Below are 23,943 nucleotides of genomic sequence, written 5' to 3'. Positions count from 1 at the left end.
TTACTTCAAATGACATACATTTAGCATTCAATACAGAGTTTAAATAGGAAATAACCCATTTATTCCAAATGATACCCTCATTAATCTTAAGCCATAATCAATCAAGATGTAAATGTAAGGGATCTTTCTTCTCTGACAGTACCTCTGATAACTGTCTCGCAGCTCCTTGACAGGCAGTGTTTAGACCAAAGAGAGCAGCAGGAGTAAAACACAGCAGCTCCCATTTGAAGTGATTGTCATCAACTCTGATTTGCTTTATACATAGAGTGGCATGCCAGCACTGTTCAGGTTCCTTGCACTTGCCTGAATGTTATTAGGGATGCATCCCAGAAGGCAAAAAAAAAAAAAAATATCCATCCTCCTTTCCGCTATAAGCCAGAAATTGATGTTAGAGCTGCCATGTGATACGTGCCGTCCTTACAGTGGAGGAGATGAGACGAGCTGTTTGAAATATCTGCTGAATTCTCCTTGGTAAACCGCAGTGTATACTCTCAAGGAATTCAATCATGTTTCAAATGTGTGCACCAAGTCCAATCAAATTCAAGGCCTCTGCACAGATGTAGGATGATTCCAGCAACAACTGGGAACATGATAACAAATTCATGTGAGCAATGGATACTTCCAATATCTGTTTCAGATCTGATCGCTGATTCTTCGCTGATGAGACACTTGAGGAAAACAATATTTTGGAGTTTACAAAGTCAGTGTGTTCAACATGAGATATGGAAGCAATACAAGTCTTGACCGACGGTGATACTGCTGAAATTCATTACAAGCCGTCTTTATTCTTTACCCTATAACTCATTGATTTTGTTCTACAAACACCTGTAATAATGTCATGCCAACCACCTTTGTGTGTCTGCTTTCTATGGCTGGGCGAAAATCTTCACATAGATCAATATCAATAATTATCACAATAAATGTCAAGTTATTTTTTTTTTTCTTTTTGTAAATAACCAAACTACTGACGACATGAAACTTCAATCCCTGTAAACCTGCCTACTAATATCCCTGCATCATGATTGGCTGTTAGTCCTCTTCTCTTTGTTGGCAACTGGGGTTGAATGTGCATCAGCGCCTTTCACAATCTTCATCAGCAGTATGTTTCATGAAGTCGCCAAAACTACACAGGTCTCATCACGTTTTAAAAAAGGTTCACTGACTGTTCTGATGGCACGCGAGTGAAGAGGCTAAATATGTAACACAGCTACACTAAGAGGAAGCAGAATGACATCAGCCGTCTGCTTGTTTGGACGTTCAGGATGACATGCAGCCGGACGGAAACTAAAGCTGTCCTGACTTTCTCTCAATTTGATTTCATCTTTGTTCAACCAATTGATAGATTGATCCAGATAATCTATCTGGAAACAATCTGTTTGTTTCAAGTCAGCATGCTAGCTCGCTAACAAAAACAATTTTAACATAAAGCCTGAACATTAACATCTACTTTTTAATATTTACTGTCTTAGTTGTTACATGACATTTCATACACATGATTTCGCTTGTTTTAGAGGTATTCAGCCTGAATCATTAAACTACCAAAAATGTAATAGCCATCCATGCTGTCAAGACATTTATTGATCAATACAAAGCTTTTCATCTTATCTTGGGAAGAGATTTTTTTTTAAAGTCAGGAGATGAACAACGTCATTATGGATTCATCTATTGGGGGGAAAGCTGGGAGATGGCAACCCAGCATACAGCACATCGGTTGGATTATTTTAACAACCAACTGGTTCTGTGGTCTCTCAGACAACCAAACTAGTCATCTGACTGAAATGTCCCAATGTTTGGGGGCGCTGGTGGAACAGTGGTTAGTGCATGCCTCCCCATATATGGAGTCTATAGGCCATAACGCGGGCGGCCCGGGTTCGACTGCAGCCTGCTGCTCCTTTCCCGCATGTCAATCCACACTCTCTCTCCCTGATTTCCATCTATGTCCACTGTCCTATCTGTCCAATAAAGGCACAAAAAGCCCAACAAAAAATCTTTAAGAAGAAAAAAAATCCCTATGGCTAATAGTTTGTGGATGTGTAAAACCACAGCTAAGAACCCATATAACGTAACAACTTAGTTTTCCTGACATCAGAAATTGTCTATTTAGCTGTTTATGCTCAGTGGTCATTACTGAAGTCATGGTAAAACCCTTTCTCGTCTTGTTCTCTTTCCTTCGCAGCACTTTGGAGCTACGTTGGCAGGGTGATCGGAATCACACACACAACACTCTGTCAAGAGAATAGATCCCACCCTGCACACGGCATCTGTGGGAGGCTGGGTAATGAGTGTGCCATGTGTAAAGTCTTAATGTGTTTACATACGGCTAGATTAGAGACAGACCCAATACTTGCCCCTGCGGTTCCTGAAAGAATCCCTGTGGGCTGCTTGAGTGATTAGCTACTTTGAGGTTTTTTTTCAGTGGGAGTGTCTAGTGGGACCTTGCAATGGATCAATAAGAGTTAAGATGATGAACTGTTGGGGAAATTTCTTTGTTTATGCATTTTTTTAGAGTAACCTACTCATTCCATTCCCATCTAATTGAGTTAGTTAGCTTTGATTAATCTGACTGTACCCCCACGTATTGTTTCACATATCGTATTAGAGGCTTAACTCTGTCTGACACTGTGAGGCATGCACCAGTCAAGAGAAAGAGAGGCACAATGGATTGAGGAATGGCTCCATTGCTTCCACTTGCAGCTTTAAGGCTCCTTGATCAAATCTGTCCCTATCATTTTACTCCTGAAGAGCAAACAGTTGTTTCAAGCACCGTCAGCAGTTAAGAGAATGGCCATTATTTATTTACGGTACAGCAAAAGAATTTTTCTCAACATGTGCTTACCTGGAATCTGTCTTGATTTGGACTGCCATGCTCGCCTCTCCCCGTTTCCTCGGCCATTTGGCTGGTAATGATACTCGGGGCGGCATTTATCTAGCGGCCAGGAGAAGGAGGTGGAGATGTGTAGCTTAGCAGGCAGCCGCAGCAGCAGCAGCAGCAGCCGTCTTTATGCCCTCTTTCTTGAAGAACATGTCGGCGTCATCGTGGTGATTAGCAGTCAGAATGCGCTGCGTCGTTGTTCTTGATTTAACGCCAATTTTCCCAAGTAATGGTGACTGCACAGGCAAAGCAAAAGGAGAGAAAGAGCGGGCCCCTTATCCCTTACTGTTATCATGGCACCGGTTCCCAGCGGGAGCCTTATGAAGCTGCAGTTTAGTTTTGACATTTAGGGAATGCTGTTTCTGAAACATGCCAATCTCCTTGATTTAATATGGCGTGCTGTTGTTCGTGGAGCCGAGAGGCTTATATCAGCAACCTGCCTGCGAGACGAGTACTGGCAGTATGTGCGTACGTTCATTATGGATTTTTCCTTGTTGGAATCCATATTTGGTGCTTTGAAATCAAAATGTGTAAGCCGATAATTAGAGATGTATATATTTTCAGATTATTGAAACAGAGAAGTCAGAGAGCAAACCTAGTGAAGGCTGAGCTCCTCTAAAAAAAAAAATGGAGCCTCCTTTCTGGCATGAAGTTTTTCGCTGCCGCCTCTCACATTTTAATGAGTTCAGTTGAGGTAACATCCTGGGTACATAAGTTTCTGTCTTCTGCTTTCTGTCTCTTATTGTTTCAGTAATGGCACATTCAGCCCGGGTTATAATGTACCCGCAGCAGAAGCATTTGTAATCAGTGATTACACTGTCTCAGGTCAGGACGGCTCACTTCATTTGGAGTTAGATGTTGCAGAGCACTAATGCAGCTCCGTGAATTTCTTTGTTGCAGACCGGTGCTATAATAACAAAGTGGAGAGAGAGTCAGAAGCTCCATCCACTCAGAACTCTTATTGGTTCCTTTTTTATCAGAGTCCATTCAGCCGCTCTCTGAGGGATGTCAGGGCGTAGGAGTACATTTGGCTCTGTGCTCAGACTTTTATTGCAATGCAGAGATCTCTCCACAGTACAAGAACAAAGAGAGGCTTCTAAAGTAAGGGACCGAAATAAAGCAGAACAAATCTGTGTGATTTCCTCTAAATATGGGATCTGTATGAGGACAAACTTCTGAGTATTAATGAATAACAATTGGACCTGTAGATGGAACATCTCCGATTAATCAGGGACCGGAAAATTAGGGAGGAGGGTGTTTAATGGCGTGTACTTGGTGGATTGCCTTCTTGCATTAAGGGCTAATAACCTCCCTTAGACTCACAGCAACAGCAACCACCTCCTCCTCGCCTCCTCCTCCTCTGCTTCCATCACTCCAGTTGTATTTATTATGGGCTGCAAGGCCACGGTGATGAGACGATCAATATTTCTGGGATGATGAGGGAGAACTCATGCAATATCTCTCTCCCTCTGTTCCTCCCTTGGCAGTGCTTCAGCAGGTAGAGAGATCAAAGCAGAGAGGACCTCTGAGATGCTGTTGGAGGGGAGACTGATGAAGTCCTCTGCGCCGCGTGTCCTCTAAACACACACACTCCATCACACTGTCCCATGTCCTTGCTATGTCCTGATTAAAAAAGTTTGACCTGATGTATTTTAATTCAACCAGAATGAGGGTTTTTGCACGTTTTCTGCTGCTGTGCGCACATCCGAGCAGGAATGGCGTGAGTCAGAATTTAGATTAAATTTCTTCTATGTATGTGTGGCTATGGGGAAAGAGGGCCTTTAATAAACTGCCTGTGGGAAGACAGCTTTCTTTGTTCAGTGTATCAATATGTAGATGTTTTCACCCACAGAACACATAATGGATGATAAGTCTGATCAATTTAAGTAATCGAGTAAAAACACATTTTGAAATGATCAGAGAGGTGCCCAGGTTGCCGTCACGACCTGTTTTCAGTCTAAAGGCCGTGACACACCAAGGCCACCGGTCCAGTGCACGAGAAGAATAACGGGATGCATCTTCTGTGCTTGCTCGACGGTGTATTTATCCACATTCTTACCACTATTCTTCCTCTTACGGTTTCACCTTTTTTGGAATGATGATTACAGACTAGCACCGCCTGCTGGCATGGAGAGTTGTTACCTTTCACGCATGCACGCAACGTACGTGCTGGTTGGTCATCCGCTGTAGTCTTTGCGGTTTGTTCTGGTGCAACTTTTTGGCCACAGCAAAAGGCGACGTGACTAGTTCCTTGCCGTCTGCCTGGTGTGTCAGGGCCTTTACTGTATATGCTTATTTAAAATGTAGATGCTAGTTTATTGGGTACAACCTATTTAATTAATTTCAATGGCAGAGCTCTGCATTGAATACTGTTTGTAAATGTTACAGCGTTAAGAAGTGGAAGAAGAGTGTTCCCTTTAATTTTTAATACCCTCCCTGTAATAACGCCTATTTATTCTGAGCCTATTTAACTGTTATCAGTTTGAATAACATCAGCTATGTTTCCAAGAACTAGTTTCTTTGTGTATGTGTATGACAAAGTGATTGTATAAAAAGGTGGACAGCACATCTCCTCCTGCTGTAGAAAAATGAAGCCAAAACATTCCAGCGTGAGGAGCTGATACTGTATATTAAGCCGTTGATGTCATGTGGAGCCAAAGTCAGGACAGTACAGATTCACCAGCCACCTGCGAACCAAAACACATTAAACGTTAGATAAGAAAACGGAAAAGACCCCCCACTCTGATCTTGTGCACACAGCACAGCAGGAGCTGCGTTTCTCCACAGATCCTTCAATCATAGCATTGCACTCCTTTTGTCATTAGCATAATTAACCTGATAAAAAACTACACACGGATAAGTAATTATGAGATATAAATCAGCATTATAAGAACTTACTATGATATCAGGAACCTTGTTTGGTAACAAAATGTATTTGATGTGTATTTTGGTTTTGTATTGTGTCACATGTACCATCTGTTAACATGGAGGAGGAGCTTAGCTTTCCCCATTTAGCAGAGACCAGTCTGAGGCACAAGTCAGGGCAGAGGAAGCAAATCAGCATGCTTCGTTTAACCGCAAGAAATTCGAAATTGCATCACAACTGACCCAGAACTTGTGAGCTTCAAGCTGCAGATTGTGTTTTTATTCATTGACATTAACACATGTTGACACTTTTTTAATTTCTAAATAAAATGCACATTGGAAGGTGCTTTTTAAAAAAAAAAAAATATATTTTTACTAGTTAACAATTTATTTTCTAATAGAGAATCTTTTGGTTTGACAAAGTTCCCTGGAGATTTTCATGGCAATTGAAGCCATGTAAGAGTTTTAGTACATCCCTGGTGTAAAAGTGAATGAGACTTCTGGAAGCAGCTTCTGCCCCTTCCCAACTCTAATATGTAACACAGTTTCGGTGGTGGTGATCAACTAATTAGATTATTTAGATTCATATACGAACCTGTATTTAATTACTTTGCAAGATACCGAGAGGTTGGAAGCTGAACATTATAGCTTTCATGTAGGTAGGATTTATTGCAGTGATGTGGCCTTACAGAGTATTAATTTAAGCACGGTGTTGCTAATAAACTAAAAGCCGAGCGTATTATATAACTGCTTGTGTTTTGTGGTGTTTGTACATGTTCTCATCTCTCTGCTTCATGTTTCTTACAGTAAAGAGGTCAGCCTAAGTTCAAGTTACACTCCAGCTGAGGCTACGCATGCTGTTGTCGATGCTGCGTGCACTTGTCTGATATCAAAAACAGAACAGGGATACAGTTCTTTGAACACAAATGTTTTAATATAATTTACACGTGTGGGTGCGATGGTAATGTATGCCAGCTTTTCAGCTACACCTGCAGAGATCCCAGTGAGCAAGAAAGGGACTTTGTCAGTATGACTTTTCCTGCAAATCAAAGCCTCCACCAGCCCTGAGCCTCGCAGCAATGCATGCTTTTTCACTCCCCAGATTGGATATGGATGGCTTTTCATGTATTATCACTTAGCAGGTGTTCGGTGTGCCGGAGTCTCTGAACAGAATCGCCCACCACCAACACATTTCATTTACACATGTATCAGAGGAGGTTGGCCCATCTGTAGTATTAACTATATGTCTGCATATGCATTTGATATGAAGTGAGGGCCTCCATGTATGACTAACACATGCAGACTCTGCTCTGATCTGAGGCTGCAGCAAATGGGAATAGCTGCAGAGCGATAACGGCACCTCCAGGAACGTCAGGATTGCTTTCTCAGTGGTTAGTGGCCCTCCGACGGCTGCTGATACATTATAAATCATTTACACAGTAATTTTGGAATGCAATATCCTCCTCTAAATGCTGGCTTTTCTTCTCTATTGTTATTAGAGCGAACACTGCAGCAGGCGCACAAGGCTAAGGGGGACCCAAAGCCAAAGAAATTGAAAATTGATCAGGCAGTGTGAGAAGGTGTTTTCACTGGCACCAGAGCTCTGCCTTGGGACTGTTGATTAGCATTCACAGAGCTGTCACTGGGGGCCGCCTGTAGCTTCATCCTCATCTGAACAGTTTATCCCAAAAAGGCATCTGTCATTAGAAAAGCAGGGAAAGATATTTCAAAGCCACCCTGCTCCAAAGGAAAAGCAGGGGAAAAGCTGCATAATAATAAATAGAGTATGATTTTATTTGACCACGTTTTTATGTTTCTGTGTTTGTCCCCTTTTTTAATGTTAAACCAGTACATCTCCTGTCCATCTGGCTCCTTTATTGACATAAAAAAGAAGGTTTTTCTTGCTGTAGTTATTCCTTCAGCTAATACGTGCCTTTAATATCCGTCTCTCTCACTTTTTCAAATGTAGTGATGGGAGACCAAATCCTCGCTTTCTTTAAAAAATACATTCAGAAGTCAATCTGAAGTTATTATGTCGTTCCAGGATGAGAAAGTGATGTTTCCCAAACTTACTGCCTTTTAAATACTAAATTCCTTCCACTGCCTACTTTCCTTCCACTGCCCGGAGAGAGAGAGAGTTTCACACAGTTTAAACTTGATTTGTCTAATTCAGACTGCAGAAAACTTGTATGAGCCTCTGATAAACTTTGGTATGCATGTTTCAAAAAATGAGGACAGTTGATTTGGTCCGCTGTCTCCTACGTTTGAATTAAGTGCAGAAGGGATTTTTTTCAAAGCTAGTGTGAATATAAAAAATCATACAGCAAAATCATTGTCACGGGTTGTCTTTTTTTTCTACTTCAAATCATACATTATTATTAAAGGTTATTTGCCTGATCAAAGGTGTGATTTACACAGGATTACAACATCTTTTAGGCCCTCTTATGTTAGGAATGAAAGTATTGGAAGTGGAGATAGAAAGTGTATTCTGGGTTAGGGTATAAGAACAAGAGCATAATCTCAGTGACTTCACCCATTGGCTTCTGAAGCAGAGTAATGAACCCCAGCCGTGGTCACTAAGTTGGAAATGCTATCTTTAACTAAAGCTCAGTCAACCTGGAAAAGGGCAAAGAGGTGGAGCTGAGGCGGGCCTTTAGCCTCAGAGCAAATGGCTCCAACGCAGCTGCCTGTCAGTCGGATCAGCCACATAACTCTTAGCCTTTATAAAGTAAACACCCCTACATGTTTGTTCAACCAGTTCGTAAAATCAATTTTGGCAAAAATAATTATCCTGCTTATTTTGATTGATATTGAGATTATTGACCACGATGACTCATCATAACTCATAATGCAGAACGTGCATCTAGAGAATTTAAACATTCATAACTCTTAAAAAAACAAAACAATGAATAAAAGTGAATTGGTCAAAAAGTTCGTAACAACATATCACAATAATGAAAATACAAACAAACTCACTGTGGAGTTGTTGTTTTTTTGGGGGGGGGTAGTATTGATGTACTCGTGTGGACAAAATATAACAACAAGCACTTGAAAACATTGACTACACAAATCCTATGGACAAAAGGAGTACAGCATGGTATGATAGTGGTAATTCCAAAATAGTCATTTGAAATGGAAATGTAAGTGATTGCCCAGCACTACTGTTATTTCTGCTCTTATACTGGACATTTTAACGTGGGGCTGTTTGGGACTTCTGGTGCTTTTGCAGCCAGCCTCAAGTTGATGGAACTCATCTCTATGTTGGCTTCACTTTTTAACACCTGAGCTTGCAGCTAGGTCGGTGCCGCATTAAGAAGAGCCACTCCGGTTAAAGAGTCTGGATCCACCGCTGGTTTTTACTCAGACTTGAAATATTGTGTCTGTCCTTTCCCTATTAATGTATATCGTGTCCTTCAAAGTAGAGACTAATTACCATCTGACAGTTGATGCCTATTCCACTTGTCCTATTAGCATTATTAGATGCATCTTGACAAGTTGCCCACAAGTTAATTGCAATATCCAAGTCCATGGCAGGTTCTTGAATATGTGGATTGATGATAGCACTAAGAGCTCTGTCATGTTTATGTGAGCTGTTTTATGTCATGGCAGAGAAAGACTCCACAAGTCAATAAAAATGACGAAGTAAAAACGGGAGCAAACTTGTGTGCTGTCAGGGCAATGTCATTAATTTTTTTTCTGTTTTCTTCTCCTTCTTCTTCTCCTTCTTCTTCTCCTTCTCCTTCTTCTTCTCCTTCTCCTGCAGCACAGGATAGAAGACCTGACGAGGACGTTGAATAAGGACCTGGCTGCAGAGAGGGAGTGCGTTTTTCAGACTTTTTCTCCTCGACTGAAGGCCGGCAGGCTCCACTATCCCAGCTGATGACTGTCCCTCGGTTGTTTGGACTGCAGGGCTGAGCGGGAGGCCTGTGTGTTTGCTGAGGAGGGAGCCCCAGCGTGTATGTTGGTCACTTGCAGTCGCACACACTCACAAGGACCATGTGGTTTTCCCCGAGGAGAAGTCGTCTCCCCTCGCAGAACTGGCACAGTGCCCACAGTTGCACCGATTTCAGCGTGTCCTTGTGGGTATTAAGCTTTTGTTGCTGCTTTGTGGCCATCAGAGGTCAGAACTACCACCCCACTGTGAACACGCAGTATGGGAAACTTCGAGGGGTGAGGGTGCCCCTGCCTAGTGAGATTTTAGGCCCGGTGGATCAGTATCTCGGGGTTCCTTATGCAGCGTCCCCGGTGGGAGAAAAACGCTTCATGCCCCCTGAGCCTCCTTCCTCCTGGTCGGGGATCAAGAATGCCACTCACTTTGCTCCCGTGTGTCCGCAAAATATTCACAACGCTGTGCCAGAGATTATGATGCCAATATGGTTTACCTTCAACCTGGATATAGTTACCACATACATACAGGATCAACACGAGGATTGTCTTTATCTAAACATCTATGTTCCCACTGAGGATGGTGAGTGTGTGGAGTAAACAGGATGAAGTCAAACCTCTCTTCTGTCTTTGCCTCTCTGTCTTTTTCTTAAATTTTGTGTCACTTCCTTGTTTTTTTGCGCGGAGCATGACCTGTTGTCTGGCGCATGCTGTGTCCGTGTCTATCATCTCAACCTCCCATCTTGACTTGACCTTCCATTTAGTCTTTTCATCAACTCTCCCCTTCCATGCCACTGTTAGAGGTTCCTCTTTTGATGACTAAATGACCTATTCATGCGAGTGAATACAAAAAGAAAAAAAAAAGAAAAAAAGAAATCTAATCAGACAAGGAGCAGATTGGAAATATTCGGAGCACCTTCCAACCCTCACTGTCTTGACTGTACTGGGGATATTAGCCATTAGCGATTAGCAGCCTGCCTCATAAGTGAATGATCTACTACTATAGGGTTGGTGAAATATTCTGTCTGGTACACAAGAGGCCTGTGGCATCAGCCTGACCTATGTAAGACCCTTTACTCTCCTTTGATTTGAACCAGTTTGTCCTTACATAAAGCTGCAAAAAAACAAAAAAAACAAGAGCAGGCTTTGTGTGAAAGGCAAACACAGATTTGGCTTCACCATGACAAAAAGTATCACAAGTTCCAGATTTTAAGATATTGACTTTCATCAATGACCTTATTGTTTTTCGCCACTTGAAGGAGACCCACACAAGAAATTGGGCTCTGAGACTCAAATGGACAATGTCAAATGACACTTTGATTCATCAGATTACAAACTGCATATCCAGCCTCTCCGCCTTCTGTGTGGCTGTAATGGGTCTTAAATAGAAGTGCATGTGAATATGGGCTTCCTGTGTCCCAGGATGCAGCAAATTCATTCCACCATTTTGGAATATTTCTGCAGCAACACCCCAGCTACTTTCTCAACAGACCCTCTGTTGTTCTTGTTGTCGATGATGACTGGGAGGGTGGGAGGAGGCGTACGATGAGAAGGAGGGAAAGAGGGTGAAGAATCGGGGTCTGACTCAAGTCTTGAGTTGTTGCATGTCACATGCGATCTTTTTTCCCAGAGCTCTCTGTTATTTTGTAGTTTTTCCATTCATTTTACAGTCAAAAGAATATCCAAGGAATGTGCCAGGAAACCCAACAAGAAAATGTGTAGAAAAGGAGGTATGTAACCCAAAAAAAACAAAAAAAAAACAAAGAGAGAACATAAAAGGCCGACACTGGAGCGAAAGAGAGGATTTGAAAGAGTGAAAGAGAAAAGGAGAGTGATGGGTGCAACCTTCCAAAGCTGCCGATATCACCACCTATCAACTCTCAAATCAAAGTGCTAATTGGGACGTGTGACCCAGATCAACCTTGTCATGAGCGTGAAAGATGAGTGAGTATGTTTGATGTGATGCATGTGTGTGGGAGGAAGTGTGGTTTTACTAAGTGTGTGAGCGTGTGTGTGTGTCAGGGAGAGTAAATGTGTAGAAATAATGACGTTTTGTGAAGTAATACAATACAATGTATGTATTTTATTTCATTTTACATAATTGTACAGATTGTTTTTGTTTAACGTGAAATATGTTTTTGATTTTAACACAACTGTTGATTAAGTCAGAGGCACGAGTGCTCCATCAACTTTAAACTTTTAGACTTTGTATGCAAAACCTTAATCATGATTCAGACGGCTCTAACAGCACCTGAGAAGGCGGCTTATTGGAAATATTGGTCAAATGTGACACCTGAAAATATTTGAGCCTCAGAAATGGATTAAATTTGCACTAAAAAGTGGAGGGCCGCCTATCTCGCTCTTAAATGTATTATTCACAATTGTTCACATTTAGGATGGTCGGAGTATTTTATTGGCATGACAGCTTTCATCTATCCATGTGGTTAATGTTTAAAACCCACAGCGACAGAGAAACCCAGTCCAATTTCATTAGCAGAAGCTGAATCTCTCAACAGACGGCTTGTATTCACAAACAAACCTGTAGGCGCTGGAGGTCCTTGCAAGTAGCCTGAAGACTGATCCTGAACATTTTCTCGCTGCACAGTCAAGATTCAGGTTGAGCTAGGAGACCTCGGCCGTTGATTTCCACGGAGGCAGCAGGCAGCTATTGGCCTCTCTCCGCACGCTCCTACATTCAGCTTTGGTAAAGCAATTTTGTTAGAGACAGACTGGCCCTTCAGGCACTTCTGCTTCTGAATTAGTCCCAGTTGTGGAATACACACAGAAATATCTCTTTAATATTCCCCTTCCACTTGGAATTTTTCAATTATCTTGCCCATGTTTGGTAATGAGAAAACGGTTTATCATAAGTTTCATATGTTGGTTTTGTGACACATTTTTTTTTTTGCAGAGAAATGATTGGAGCATAGTTCCTCTGTTGCTATAAACACAAAGGTTGTAATTTTCAGACTCGCTGGCTCTTTTTATTTCAATTGCACTGCTTCTCCTAATCTTGGCTTATGTTGAATTAACAGTGCAAATGAAGCATAATTTATCCTTCTTAGGCAATGTAGAAAGCAACCTCTGAAGCATACTTTGGATATGCTTAAATGTTTCCAAGACGGAGGTAAAAAGTCTTGTTTGACAAATTCACAATGAACTGGGAAACTGTTTGACGGTTCATCAGTTCCCTCATTAAAGATTTTAATTAGTGTTGTTTCAATTTTTAGATCTGTGCCATAAAACTATTAACCCTAACAGGGTAAAATGTGTTTTAGCTTCCAAAAGAGACCTGTATGGTTCAGAGGAGTCGTACACACTGAGCATATTCGGTAATAATAATACCTTCACTAACAATTTTACAATCTGATTCTCTATAAATGTGGGTCCTCTGGAGTAAAAAAAAAGAAAGAGTGATTAATTTTCAGAAAGTATATGGTATTTTACTCTTGATAAAATGGTAGTGTGATTGTTGCCAGGCAACCGTTGGCGGCTGTGTCAGAGGCAGAGTAAATGGTCCTCTTACCTTGCTTGAAGCACCATTTTCTTTTTCTTTTTTTGCAATTGTAATACCTTTCTAGTGAAGAAAAATACATGAACCATCAACTCCTTGAAATGAATCACCCACGATCTTCGTGAGGTCCATCTGTTTTATGAGACAAGATATTAGTATGTGATGATGTGTGCACTGTGACGCAAATACAGAGCACAATCTGCAGATCATGTGCAGTAGGAGTGTTTGTAGGATTAGTCACGTATCACATGTTTTCAGATACCTCCTTTTCATACTCTAGATATCTATTTTAGGCTGACCTTATGCCTTTTGATACTACTGTGCATTTGAAAAATATACAAAATGTTGGGGTGAAAATACTGATTCTACACATTGCTATTTTTGGTTATTGTGCTACTTTTCCGAGAGCATGGCTAGTCAAGGTAATTCAGCTGAAACTTGTTGACTTTTCAGATCAACAATAACCGTGGCTTGCTTTGATTGACTTAGCTCAGACCACGTGTCCAAGATATCTATACACGTATAAACAATGTCAAACGGAGGTGGTCAAAAGTGCAAGATCAGCGTTATAGACCATCTCTCTCTCTCTCTCTCTCTCTCTCTCTCTCTCTCTCTCTCTCTCTCTCTCTCTCTCTCTCTCTCTCTCTCTCTCTCTCTCTCTCTCTCTCTCTCTCTCTCTCTCTCTCTCTCTCTCTCTCTCTCTCTCTCTCTCTCTCTCTCTCTCTCTCTCTCTCTCTCTCTCTCTCTCTCTCTCTCTCTGATGTGCCTCTATAGCACACACACAGAGGGGTGTTGTAGATTCAAGGCACTAAAGCCTTGGTTCTACCACTCAGTCATTTTCTGTGCTCTGAGTTGGAGTGAATGGAGTGAAGAGGGGTAATGATGTGCCCGGACACAGCAAAGCGCTGTTCAACCTCAGAGAGCTGGATTGGCTCAAGATGGGTCAATTTTCTGAGGGCAAACCCTGATGAGCTCGATCTTTATCTTTAAGAGAGGGTTTACATTGATTGACAAGCTTTAAAAGAGATGTAACATCGCATCCTTTTCTTCGTAGGGGCAGCGTTTTGATGACATGATGCGCTCAAGTGTGCTGCCTGTTTGTACAATATGCACATCATTTTCTACAGGGCTTTACAGCACATCTCTTTCACTGCTTGTAGCCAGCTTGTAAAACCTGTCCGTAGAGTCCTTCACACTGGTCTCTCTGAATAAAACAGCTTCTGAGAGCGCTCTGAGATCAACCTTCCTGACTCCTAAATTCATCCCTCATCATGAGTCTATTTGAGATAAGTGCTGCGAAATCTGTTATACATTTTGGCTTGATTTGGACCACTCGACTATCATTCTTATGCAGCCCTCACAGGCAGCAGGCTGCCATGTGTTACGCAGCCCGGTGCCAGTACTGAACAGCCCGATCGGTTGCCAAACCTGTAGATTAACTACCCCAGCAGAAACATTGGACATATTTTCCTCTTACCAGATGACCTCCAGATGTTAGCGAGCTGTTAAAATTGCAAAAGAGCCCCAATCCTGGTTAGACTGTGTCTGTGCCTTTGCAGACAGTAACACACCATGCTAATCCCGTTGGTTGGCCGACTCAACCCGGCCTCAGGGAAGGAGGGGCTACTCCCTGAGTGCTGCTGAGGAAATCTGTCCGCCAACTTTCCAAGAAGACCAGAACAAATATTGGCTTGCGAGATTTCAATTCAGAGCAGATGTCCACTCTCCCCCCCCGCCCCCCCCCGCCCCCCGGAAAATGACTTCCATAATTGTCCATGATCATCTATCAGCGACTGTTGATGATTAGGTGAGTGAAGGCTGTAACCAGCCAGCAGCAGATTCAGCCACACTGACTTGAGATGCAAGACGCGACCTAAGCAGGAAGTTCCCATTCAGAGGCCTCCTGCTGCTGTGCTGTCCAGCCTCCACAGTCAATCCAAGGCTCAGTATCACTGTTCTGTTCTTTGTTTACCCCGAACTGAAAGGAGAGGACACAGCCTGTGGAGTCCAAACGCTCTGTGAATGGGGAACACCATTTATTTGTTGCTTCAGGTGTTTGTGTTGGCTTAGACTGAGACTCATGAACCCTGATTTGACTTCAAGTGGGCCCTAAACTTTCTTTGCTGTTTTATGGCTCCACTGTTTCATGCATACACACACATTACATTCAATTTCAAGATGAAACGTTAATGCTAATATTATTTATTAGTAGTATTATTCATTGCCTAACCCCACTTCATGGATTTGTCATGATGCTGATCAAGTGCCATGAAGATATAAAAGGTGCTCTCTTGAGCACAAACTAAATTGACTTTTTCTGATAACAACGTTTGAACATGATTACGTTGTGTCTGTTTAGATCTTTGTCCAGTGGCTCGTATCCTTTGCCTCACTGCTTTTGTCTGTGTTTTGCCACAGTTCCTGTTAAAACAATGTGAAACCAGAAGCAGGATGTTAATCTCAGTGTCTGTGTGCATACAAACAAAGTGGGCACCCGCTCGTACATACAAATCCTTTAGTGGTTACAAACAATTCGCAGGGCACCTTTGATGGGAGCCCAGTGTTGAAGTCTTCATACCTGCACAGCTTTGACTTTTTGAAATCATTAATGATGCATGTTAAGTCAGCCTTTACTTAAATGACGATTGTGTCGAACAAAAGATTATTAAAAAGCCTAGAGCCTTGGCAGTCTTGATTGTTTTTCTAAGATATTTGTAGTGTGTAATCTTTTTCTCCCTAATATGAAGAATAAATGGTTCATTAGGGATAAAGGAAAAAGATAGAGAACCCCACTGTGTTGGCTTGCTACTGAATCCTGCAGCCTCTGCAAACACATTTATTTTCTATTTTCAGACTTTAGAAAGACAAGTTGGCTGCCTTTAATTTGTTTCGATTTTTTTTTTTCTTTTTAGTTAAGGAACAGCTGAAGCGCAGTGTGAGTTTTGGCTGTCCTTTACTGTAGGATTACAGCCTCCTTAACCTTTTAGCTGCATTCTCCATCATTCTCTCATGTGTCCCTCCCAAGCTGTTCCTTAACCTCTACACTGGGAGACAGATTGAGAGAAGATAGACAGGGAGAGAAAGAGAAAAAAAGAAAGGGAAGAGATGGGGAGAGCAGACAGACAGGAGGAGCGACGGATCCAGGCACTCTGAAAGAGAAAAATGGCCACCTGAGGATTAGAGACTGAATATAACTGCTCCAAATTGTCAAGGCGGCAACATTTCACATTTCACTAAGTCCCTTTCCACATTCTGACCTTTCTGATATTTAACTCCAAGGCCCATCTATTGTCAGCGAACCTTTTTCCAGCAAAGGAAAGGCAGTTAACATTTAGCCCTCCACAATGTATTGAGTGAATTCGGGATTCAGTCGAGAAGTCTCTAGAGCCTCAGAGCTCTCTCTGTGTCTGTATGTGTGTGTGGGTTACATACGTGGACTGGTGTCTATTCATGTAAAAATTCAGAGTCAACTCATAGAGCATCTTTTGTTTGCAATTCAACCCTCTTTAAATGTTAAATTTCAATACCCTTTGTGTAACAAGTGAGCCCATCAAGTGTGTTTTCTTTCAACCTGATTTGAGAAATATGACAGGTTTCTATTTTGCTTGTCAGAGGACATGAATAAAAGCTGTTAGTCTTGATGCTGTCTGTTTTGAAGCAATGCAAATGTATGCTCCTGGAGGCCGACGACGCAAAGAAACTCATTAATTCTGTGTAGTTCCGTAGTAATTTCACACTTAAAAGATCCAAGGTCAAATATAGTCTCACTAGCTGAGTCACTGCAGATGTCACATGTTTGCAGTTCCTATTATAGATCCAGCACTTGACACACAGGCTCAAAGACAACACAATTCAAAGTGACAGAGCTTCCCTGTCGACACCTGCCATCCAATCTATGCTTGTCTGAAGCATTATCACTCAATAAGCTCAATGTTTTACCATGTCAACGGCACAGTAAGGGCTAGAAACAACCCTCAACGCTAACAAGCCATAAACAAGACTGAGGTTGTATAAACAACCGTTCTGTTCTGGTTCTGGTTCTGGCTTTTATTCTGCTAAACATCATTGTAGGTTCCCTAGAAGTCTACATTAGAGAGACATGGCATCTCATATAACTCAATGATAGTTTCTTTCCCACAGGGAAGATGCTTCTGACTGAGAAATGCTGCTGCTACTGTATCACATTTGTTCAGCTTTAAAGTGCTTAACCTGACAAGCTAAAGACTGCTTGTAATAGAGCATCAGACTACCAGTCATTTCCAATGGAAGTAGGTGACGTGATGTTATAAACAGACGCTCAACACACTTGTTTCACTTGTGGTGAAGAGTCAACCAATCATGGTTTCCTGTTTCACCATTTCCACTCCCTCTTGTTTATTCAAACCAGTTGTGGATCCGGTTTGTATTTCAGCTTTTCCCACTAGTTCGACCATACCCAACATTTTGTTTTGGTCCTTCTGTATTGTAATTGTTTACACACAACAATCTCTCCTAGCCATAAACCATTAAACTCTTTTTAAACCAGCAGCTGGATGTATTCTCTGACAGACAGCCAGTTTAAAGACCTCAGAATTGGACTGATGTGATCCATGTTCTTGTGGTGAGGACTCTAGCAGCAGACTTGTCAGCTGCAGTTGTCTGATTGAGGTTTTAGGCAGATCTGTAAAGACACACAACATGCGTAAGATAAGAACAACATGACACTATTGCACGAACATTATACAATGGAGAGCCAATGGAAACTATGATTGGCTGCAGGTAAACAGAGGATATTATAGGGAAGACCAAAAAAGCTACAAATTAGAGATTAAAAAAAAGAAAAGAAATCTAGATACTTCATCACAAAGAAGGCATTCATGAAGTTATGTTTTTTGATTGTAGTTATTTCCCCTGAGAGACTCTTTTGGCATCTGTCATCAAATACAAGCTCATGACAACGGGACTTAGTCAAAAATTTCTAGAGCAAAACATCAGTGGTGTATATATCACTTTGGCAGCTGTGCAGTTTCGTCGCTCACAGTGTGATAATTCCTCAGGACTAAAGCTTTTTAGCAGCTAGACAGGCTAAAATTTGGTGGTTTTGTTTAAAGTTTAAGTGGACATGCAAAGACAAGTTCAACCACATAAAGCCACATAATGGGTTTCACCTTTGTTTTTTGCTTCACTGGCCATAAGTTAAATGTGTTTTATACTATGTCTTGTTTATGGTCCCACACGTTAATTTAGCTAATTACTTTGCGGAAGTGTCAAGTGACGCTTTTGAGAATGAATTGCCTGCTTCCTCTTCAACAAAATAATCCTAAAATGAACTACAACTTGCAATAGTAAAGCAATACATGCTTATCGCCAAAGAGGGTGACACAGATTATGAATACAAGCCGGGAAGTCATGTGATTGTGGATGCACAGCTGGATAGCAAATTATATAGCAGCCCATAAATACTCCATTATTCATTACCCTGGTTATATAAATCGAATGGACAGAAAGCAGAAGGCCATTGTACACTGAAAGAAAACAAACTGAAAACGTTTCTCCGCTTTGAAAGGTTCAATGTGCTCTGCAAATGTCACGACACTCAACCTCTTACATAATGCAATATATTCAATCTATCAATTAAAAATGAATGAGGCATGGAGACACAGTGCTTCATTCATTTAAATATATGCTGTTTAAATAGAGCCTTAGCTAAAGTGGTTTGTTATACCCTGTCTAAACTTGAGTAACTGATTTGCTTACATGAGTGGTAGCAATAATAAACGGTGCATAAACTGGGTGAGAGTTAGGTTGTGCTCAGTCTCTTAATTAATCAAAGGTCTGTTTTGGGCGTAACATGAATCAAAGCAATCAGTGTCATCTTCCACTCCAGTTAAAATCCAGGTGTGCCTACATCTGGTGCATTAGTATTCATATCATAGTGTGTTGCTATTTTTTTGAATAATAAGGCCTCTGATTGATCTCAGACACATTTAGCTTTATTGTTATAAATGCTGTAGCTATTAAACCACTGCAAATGAGAGATACATGAATCTGCACATTAGCAGAGACGCTATCCCCTTTATTGTGAGGCAGAGAAGTGTAGTATTACAAATGCTTGTTGAATGTCTCACACACAATCTGAAAGTCAACTAAACTTCTTTTGTAGCAAGGAGCATGTAATTGTCTACAGTCTTACCGAAGACTGCGCAATGCTGAAATTGGTATAATAATGTCAAGTTACGTTAAGTTCTTGTTCTCTATTCAAGTGTATATGAGAAAAAACTGTAAACAAAGGAGTATAAGCACAGCCGCCTCTACTACTACTTTTGGCCCTTTAAAGGAAGATTGTGCAACATTTTACCCATAAATCAAATATATCCACTGTAAATGAGTCACTGTCTGACTGTCTACACTGAGTGGGAAGCATGAGTGCTGCCTGCTGTAGGCCTGTATACATCAAGTTTACATGGACAGGACGGTCTTGTATATAAAGCTTTATTAGTCAAGGACTAGTGAAAAAAGAGAACAACACAGTCTACCGTACTAACTGCTTATTTGGATGTCCTCTTAGTATATTTAGATCTCGGTCATTCTGTGTTACTTTATGTGCAATATGAAGCAACTAGCCAGCAAAAGTATGCTAACATTAACCTGCTAACACAACAACGCAGGCCACAGGCAATTGACAAATCTTGACGTTTGTGTCAGTTCATATCCCAATGGCTGTTTGAGGTCCCGAGGTAGCCCGAGGTATGTGTCAACAATGTAACAGAGTTCAAAAGTTCATTCTCAGACAAATGTACCTATGCGCCCAATGATCAGTGTAAGATACAATTTCACCTCACAACCCAGTTTAAAAGGCCTTGAATCATCTTTTAAGAAAATGATTGATTTTCTGGTACACAGGATATTAGTTGTTGAACAAGTTGATGACGTGTTGTTGTCCTCAAGGTACTGTAGAAAGTGAAGAAAATCCTGGAGTGTCTTGACACATGATACATTCAATCAATAGATGTTTTCTTAAAGGTCCCATATTCTGCTTTTTCTGGTTTTATATGCTTTTTATAGTGTTTTCCAGGTGTCTTGTGCATGTTTAGGCGCATCTACGTGCGCAAATTCAGTCCATGGGAACACATCTTCTCCGACGTCCTAAAGCTGTAGCATTAGCTGCATGTAATGCTCGGCCCCTTGCCCCCCCCAAATGAAATTAGCCAGTGTGACGTCTTGCCAGTGTGATATCACTGATCCAAGCCCAACTGAGCAACTGACCAATTACAACAGAGTGAAACGGCCGTCCAATCAGTTAAGACAAGGCACTCGTGGGGACCCTGGTCGTGAGTGATACAGAGCATTGCAAACTCAGGCAGATGAGCGGCAGTACATGAAAATAGACACTTTTTACGACCATTAGCGATTGTGAACGTACATTAGAAGGCACATAAATAAGATATATGAACCCCAAAAAGGGCATAATATGGGAGCTTTAAACAAAAACCAAACACTGTGTATGGTTGAACTGCTTTAAAAAGCAAATCCACTCCTTTCCTTTTTACAGTTTACTGTTTCATTTCATAGTAAATGAATTCATAAAATTGATTTTTTTTTTTATATGAATTATTCTTTTAGATGATATTAGTTTTGTGGGGTGTCTGAAGTCCACCTTTCTGGTTACAATCTAGACATCTTTTGAAAACATTTACTGTTTTTTGAATGACATAAAAAGACAGACTGTTTGATATTGTTATTAACTCAGATGTATTCTGGTTTATTTATTGTAATGGAGAAAAGGTCTGGGGTCACCCCAAGCATTAGGACGTGTTGTATTGAGCATTCCTCATGAGGAGGATATCTACTGACAGTGGTGCTAGATGAAAAGTCAGGGTATTACCAAAATATTAAAAAAAAGATTTAGTTGTTAAAAGATGATGGACAATTAAATGAATTGACTAATAGACAGACCTACAGAGTATTCGGTGGTGTTATTTCTGCTGCTGGTGGGCAACAAAACATGATCATACATAAATGTCAAAGTGATTTTGTTGTGTGCGGTAGGTCAAAAATAGAGCTTGTATACTACATTGTTACATGGTGTGCAGGCGCCCAGGGGGCTGGGTTTGAATACTATATAATGTAGCACAAGGACAACACCATATTACCTATTGTTTAGGGCAAAGAAACAAGCTGAAGTAACTGCACACATCACTGAGTATACATGATACACACAATCTTGTGATTTATTCAGATCTCACCACCTCCAGGGAAGTTTGAACACAGCACTCCTGCATGAGTGCCTCTTTGTACTGTGAGCACATCTCCAAACAGTTTTCTGCTTCCTGATTTTCCTTTTTATCTGAACAGTAACCACATTTTATCTTCATCTCAGTTTACTGGTCTCTATGTCTCTTACACTAAACGCCCAATTTAGAAATGTAGGTAAATTTAATATTCCAGAGAGGACATAAAGTCACCAAAGTATATTTTTTAATGTGCTAAAATCCTGCTGAAAATGACGTGCAAAATGCAGCTTTAACACTTAACATTTTAGACAAACATTTTTGATAACAGTCCTTAATATTTATAATGGTAGTACCTTAATTATTTAATCTATCTGAACATCACTAAAAGATTACCGGATATGCCAGTGTGTTTGACTCTTCCTCAAATATGCTTTAAGACTGGTGTTAGAATTACACCCTTCAATTTCTGGCTTGTTGATTTACACTGAATGTTTTTATTTGTAAGCTTTTTTTTTTAATCTAATTGAATAATCTGTGATTGTTAACTTTCCCTTAGCAAATTGTATTATTGGAATTGTGTGTTATTTTAAATGACATACTGAAATTCAGCTTGTTCTTGAATTGCCTCTTTCCCCATCTTTTTGTTGCCAAACATGCTATTTTGAATTTCCCTGTGCCTCTCTGTGTCTCTCCCTGCTTCAATAACAGGGGCCCATGCAAAAAAACAGGGCGAGGATTTATCGGATAACGACGGTGATGAAGATGAAGGTATTTTCCACGGTGAACAAAGATGGTGCATGATGGTTTTATTTTTGAAGATTTATCCGATCATTTATGGTTTTTGTTTGATTTATTTTTGTCTTTAATTGCAAATGCTCTCATCAAGCATCCCTGTCATATCACAGTTTGTTGACTTTGATTGAGAATGTGTGATATGTGAATGTATTTGGCTTCAGTCAGATGTAATCTTGTGGTTCTCTTGATAACAAGAATGAGTTGATTTATTTTAATAGCTCGTGGTGACTGGGGTCCCTGTTACTGAAAAGGCAGAGCTAGTGTTAACAGCCCCCTCTGAACGTGTGGCCAGCAGTTGTATGTGTGGCGATAATGGCGGAGGGAAAGTGAAGCAGCAGTGTAATATCAGACCGTTCACCCAGCCTGCCAGCAGATTTAGATGAGGAGCGGCAGTTCAGGAGTGCTGCTGGAGAGGATTAGAGGCGAGAGGTGTAGAAAATGGGAAGTTGCTGCTCAGCAATCGCATTGTTCACTTTCCATATTTATCCTGGGATATTCCTGGCTCAGGGTGGATCTCTGCCGAGATTAGAATGAGAGACGAGTCTTGTGCTGCAACAGAAACGGCTTAAGTCTCTGAATCTAAATCAAACCCTTGATATCACCCCGCCCTTGTCTTATTTTTGAAACAGTCACGCAGGTAATGCAGGCATGATGCTGGTATTAAGGTAAAGCCCTGTACTTAAAACCCTTGTGTTTTTTATTGCTGGATTTGATGTCGGCACATAATGTGTATAATTGGTTAACAAGTGTACGTGTGTTAGAGACTGTAGTGTAATCGTTCAGGACTTATGGACCTTTTTATTTGGCAGAAAAACTGAGACAACTTGCCACCTTCTTTCTCTTGATTGTCTTGTATGTTGTCACATGGTTTTGCTGTCAGAGTTGTCAAGCGCGTTAGTCTCTTTGTTGTGTCTCATAGTCTCTATAAAAGACAAACAATTTGAGTGACGCCGCCCATTGGTTTCTGAGGGGGTTGCCATTTTGGAAATACTAACTTCTGGCAAATCGAGTGTTAAAGAAGTGGAGTAATGGCAGTTTGAATTATTATTTGGGTTGTTGAATCACACCATTTGAACTTGTCTAGCTTGTGGTCAATCATATCAGCCACTTAGCTAATTATCCCTTATTAATCATAACTATTGAATACAATTTTTACCAAATTAAAATTAAAAAAATAAATTACCAAAAGAAACAAACCAGGTTGTAAACATGCTAGGTTCTGCTTTAACAATTTTAATTTGGGCTCTAATGGGGGATTCCTTGGTTTTTGCTGCCAACCTCAAGTGGACATTAAAAGAAATGCAGTTTTCTTTTTTCTTTTTTTTTCGTTCGATGTTGTCTTTTTTTTAATTTTATCAACGCCTCAGGTTTTCACTTGGTTTTGATCCCAGCTGAACCTGGGTAGTCAGGGTTCTTTCCAGATGTTTAAGGCGTTGCAGTGAAGCTCCATCCTCTTTGCCAGTGGGCTCCTCTCTCTCTCAGAAAGAAGCCTCATGCTGGCCTTAATCACAGAACAGGAAGCGTTGCCATGGCACCACTTTGACACACAGGTGTTCCTTCATTCAAGCCCAGGGCAAGCGGTTGCTTCTGAAGCCAAATTGACTTCAGTTTTCAGCTCTACTATGTGAACACGTGCATGTGTGTGTACGTTTGTCTCCCCTTAAGCAAACCCACATGTAGCCCCAAGTCCGTTCAAAATTGCTGACAAGTGCCAATCCCTTTGTCTGGCAGGTCTTTGCATGCGTACACAGTGGCTTGGTCCCCAAGCTGTTGTGAAAGACTAGCCTCAACTGAAAATG

The 23,943-nt window shown here is 41.0% G+C and overlaps 1 protein-coding gene across 4 annotated transcripts in view; it reads left to right on the top strand.

Moving 5' to 3' along the window:
* The window catches only part of nlgn3a (neuroligin 3a), a 126,396-nt gene that overhangs the window by 16,968 nt on the left and 85,485 nt on the right, over window positions 1-23,943 (top strand). Inside the window, exons 2-4 of one of the 4 annotated variants that reach the window (XM_079351747.1) lie at window positions 9,506-10,205; window positions 11,293-11,352; window positions 22,058-22,117. In XM_079351747.1, coding sequence (XP_079207873.1) covers window positions 9,734-10,205; window positions 11,293-11,352; window positions 22,058-22,117 — 592 coding nt within the window. In that variant the 5' untranslated portion in view covers window positions 9,506-9,733. Of the gene's footprint in view, window positions 1-9,500; window positions 10,206-11,292; window positions 11,353-22,057; window positions 22,118-23,943 lie in introns of all 4 variants that reach the window. The other 3 variants (XM_079351746.1, XM_079351748.1, XM_079351749.1) reach the window with 3 other exon arrangements.

This window comes from Symphodus melops, assembly GCF_947650265.1.
Source record: "Symphodus melops genome assembly, chromosome: 9".
Taxonomy (NCBI): Eukaryota; Metazoa; Chordata; class Actinopteri; order Labriformes; family Labridae; genus Symphodus; species Symphodus melops.
This window is presented reverse-complemented; position numbering and strand designations above follow the sequence as displayed.